At 40.2% G+C, this 3,897-nt stretch overlaps 1 protein-coding gene across 1 annotated transcript; it reads left to right on the top strand.

Moving 5' to 3' along the window:
- The first annotated feature begins 1,335 nt into the window (after positions 1-1,335).
- LOC129300098 (uncharacterized) lies at positions 1,336-3,263 on the top strand. The gene is given in 9 exon segments (XM_054938621.1): positions 1,336-1,613; positions 1,709-1,773; positions 1,776-1,961; positions 1,964-2,074; positions 2,077-2,221; positions 2,572-2,579; positions 2,582-2,626; positions 2,629-2,798; positions 2,895-3,263. Coding segments are annotated over 9 exon segments (1,173 nt in total). The 3' UTR covers positions 3,060-3,263.
- Positions 3,264-3,897: the final 634 nt, after the last annotated feature.

Here is a 3,897-nt window from a genome sequence, read left to right as displayed (position 1 = left end):
AATTATAATATTTTTATATAAAATTCACATACTAATAAAGCTCATTAAATACATTTTATAATTTTACTTTTTAAAGTAAAAATATAAATTTTTAAAAAATGTCTTCATTTATACTCTATTAATAAAAAATATTAAAAACTATATAGTAAGGGTAATATTAAAAAAGTATATTAATAAAATTTTTTTTGTCAAAGTATCTTATATTTTGAGATGCTAAATCTTTTTTAAAAAATATCTGATAATTTAAAATGGTGATAGTGTTTCATATAATTAGGAGAATGCAAGTTAATGATTTCAATGCCAAGGATACTCTCTTCCCCCAACATGATTCATGATAACTGATAGTAATTTAAAAAAAGTTTGAAGACTAACACCCCATTTTTTAATATTAAATTTGAGTCAAAATACACAAAAATATTTAAACAATAAAAAATACGTCACACACAGTTTAAAAAATGTGCAGATAAAATTGAAATTGAAAAGAACGAAAAAAGTTCAGATGATAACTAATAATTTAATAAGATGTCCCTTAATTATATACATTATGATTTAAATTTTTAGGAATGATTCATGCACTACTGGTAGAGGATCTGAATTTGAATCCACGGTGGCTCACTAAAAAATGGATAACAATCAGTAATCAATAGCAATTATTTCGTGATAAAAATTTGCATTGATTGATGTTTGTAAAAAATTAAAGAAATGTTGAAACAAAAATTGAAAAGTTAAAAATGAAAATATGCACTTATATAAAACTAACACTAACTCGTGGGAAAAGTAACGCGTGATTAGAAATTTCAAACATTCTAATGAAAAAGGATGTTGGCCAATGCACCAAAAAAAAAAAAAGAGAGAGAGTTAAAAGTGCGATTAGCGAAGGCACGTGCCGGCCTGCTACAGTACTTCAAGAAGTCAAGATCAGGAGGGGACCATTAGTTTAGTGCGTACGGTGATAAACTCACTAGAAGATATACGCTTGTCAGATATCCATCCCACGGTTCAGATTGAATATAAGTCCCTCTTCTCCTTTCTCCTGCTTTTAAATCCCGGCGGCATTCCCATTTGGAAGCTATAGGCATATAGCCATTGCCCACTTCTCTCCCTCGAAAGGCCAATTCCTGGACTAAAATAGAAATTCAGTTCATCCGCTTTCTCTCTTTCTTTTGATGATGCCACTTCGCTTGCTGCTCCTCCCAACTTCACTGTCTCTGCTTCTCGTGCGCCGCGCGAGATGTTGCCGGCAGCAACGGGAGCAGTCATAGTTACGAGAATATCTCGTTACAGAAAGCCTAGTTGGTAAGATCTGAACCCTCTCTTGGATCCATACCCTCAGCAATGGAAGGTCAGAAGAGTCAGGCAAGCTTACTAGAACTCACTCTTCGCTCCTTCGTTTCCTCACCCAAAATTTGCTCTTCCATTCACAGCCTCTCTTCGATCAACGAAGACTTGTTATCGCTGCTCAGATGTGAAGGAGCAGAAGGGGAAGCACTCCATGTCGGCTCCCACCTCACCAACTGGTTCAACTCGGATCAGCGTCCCAGCTATTGTCATAGCCTCGCTCGGGTTGATTTTCTTTTGCACATACTCTTTTCTTTTTCTACCTATTCTACTCTGTATATCTCGAACGAGAGCATATACTCGTCCCAGAGAACCTGTTAATAGGGCTGGATTTTTGTCGCCGTTGGCTATACTTTGCAATTAAGAACAGGGGGCATCCACCGAGTCTTTCTACTCTGAAGCATTCGTGGGATGAGAATCTGAAAAGACTCGGCCTTCGAAGACGAACTCGAAGCCTGTGCAGTGGTTCATCGGAGACTCTACAGTAATTAAAGGACGAACGGAGAAGAAAATTATCAGGGAGGGCGTGGAATTTTACGGCAACGGTGACTTCTACGAGGGGGAGTTCCACAAAGGAAAGTGCAACGGAAGTGGGGTTTACAATTACTTCGCCAGCGCGAGATACGAGGTGACTGGGTGGACGGAAGGTACGATGGGTACGGGATTGAGACCTGGGCAAGAGGTAGTCGCTACAGGGGACAGTATAGACAGGGTTTGAGGCACGGTTATGGGATTTATTGTTCTATACCGGGGACTCTTATGCAGGGGAATGGTGTAATGGGCAGAGCCATGGTGTGGGAGTACAGACTTGCTCCGACGGAAGCTGGTATATCGGCGAGTTCAAGTACGGCGTCAAGCACGGTCTCGGATGTTACCATTTTAGGTGAGTTACTGCTATCTTGTGTGTCCGAATTTGCATCGATGGGGGAACTGAAATGCTGTCTTTGTTTTCCATTTTTTCTTATCTTTTCCGTTGATTTACTAATTACTTCCTGCGCAATTATGTGGCATTGGCGTACCGTGTTTTCCAATTCTTTTCAGTCCGTGTCTGTCAATGAAATTAATTCCGCATTGAAGGGGGTTTCAAGTTTGGTTGGCCAAGCTGATGATTGACCGATATCTCCAAGATTGACCGGAGAGTCTGTTTTTGAAGCCGTGTTGATTGATGATTAGTGTATTATGAGTTGTTCTCCATGCGAATCCATCATGGTTAATGTTTTGACTGTGATAAAGGAATGGAGATAATACGCGGGAGAGTATTTTGGAGACAAAATACATGGATTTGGGGTAACCATTTTGCCAATGGCCATTGTTATGAAGGAGCGTGGCATGAGGGTCGAAGGCAAGGTCATGGCATCTACACTTTTCGAAATTGTGACAGAAAATGTGGTGAGTGGAATGCTGGCAGCCTCATTCATCCTCTGCCATCACTAACCCATAAGCTCCTCGGAGCGGTCCAGGTATATGTCATTCATATATCACCCTTAACATTAGATTTCTTGTAATCCCTCTAGAAATGATAATTCCATGTTCTCATGTGTTGTGTTGAATCGAAGGCTGCCAGGAGAACAGCAGAGAATGCTATAAACCTTCGCCGGGTGGATGAACAAGTGAATGAAGCTATGACTGCTGCCAACAGAGCTGCCACCGCTGCTAGAGTTGCTGCTGTAAAAGCTGTTCAGAACAGGATGGATGGCAAATTTTGCGACACTCTTGTCTAAAACTCAAGACTTAAGCTTTCCTTCGAATTGTAAAGTTTACTAACTTTAAATCCTAATTACATGGGAATCATACGCCACCTTGTCGAGCAAGCTCGTCAGAAGTCGGATTGAATGAGAGCATGTTTTGACTTTTGACGCTGGTTCTCTCTTCACACTGTAACTTGTATATAGAACCATGTATATCAACGACAGGATAATTTTCAACTTCAACTCCACTTTCTTGACGGGGGCAATTGGGAAGGGGAATTTGAAGTTTTTCATTAATTTCCGTTGAAAGAATCCATGTTGAGGACGGTTCCTAGAAGTTTCCTTTGGCAACCAATTATCCGTGGAATTAAGAAGTTTCTCGATGAACTTACTGTTTATTAGTCACGGGGAAATCGCTATCAAGTGAAGGGGCAAAAGCTGGCGTGTGAGCTTGACCTTTTGTGAAGAAATGGCTTCGCCCGTTGTAGGATTACACCCTTGCTGATGCAATAAGCACAAAGGTGAGGCTGTGATTGATTGTAATCTGGACAATGCAAAAATAACTCCCAAGAAACGGTCAAAGAACCCTCCGCCTCATTAAAAGTCCTGTCCCCCTCTTTCCACGCCGGCCGGTTCTATGTCGTTCAAGACATTAATGAGACAAGCCAAGCACTCATTATTGCCGTTACAATTACACAATTTTGTATTTGACGAGGAAAGAAAGAAATGTGCATCAATTCCATAATCGCATTGCACTAGATCTACGAATTCGTATGAATCTGGCAGTAATCATAGAAATGATCCCTCTCAGTGAGTGAATGATGCGCCGGGCACAGGATATTTTTGTGGCTTGATCGTTATCCTTTTCAAG

The sequence above is a fragment of the Prosopis cineraria genome, unplaced genomic scaffold, assembly GCF_029017545.1.
Source record: "Prosopis cineraria cultivar Desert tree isolate PC_DT_omini unplaced genomic scaffold, ASM2901754v1 PC1426, whole genome shotgun sequence".
NCBI lineage: Eukaryota > Viridiplantae > Streptophyta > Magnoliopsida > Fabales > Fabaceae > Prosopis > Prosopis cineraria.
Note: the sequence above shows the minus strand (reverse complement) of the source record. Positions and strands in the feature narration are given on the sequence as shown.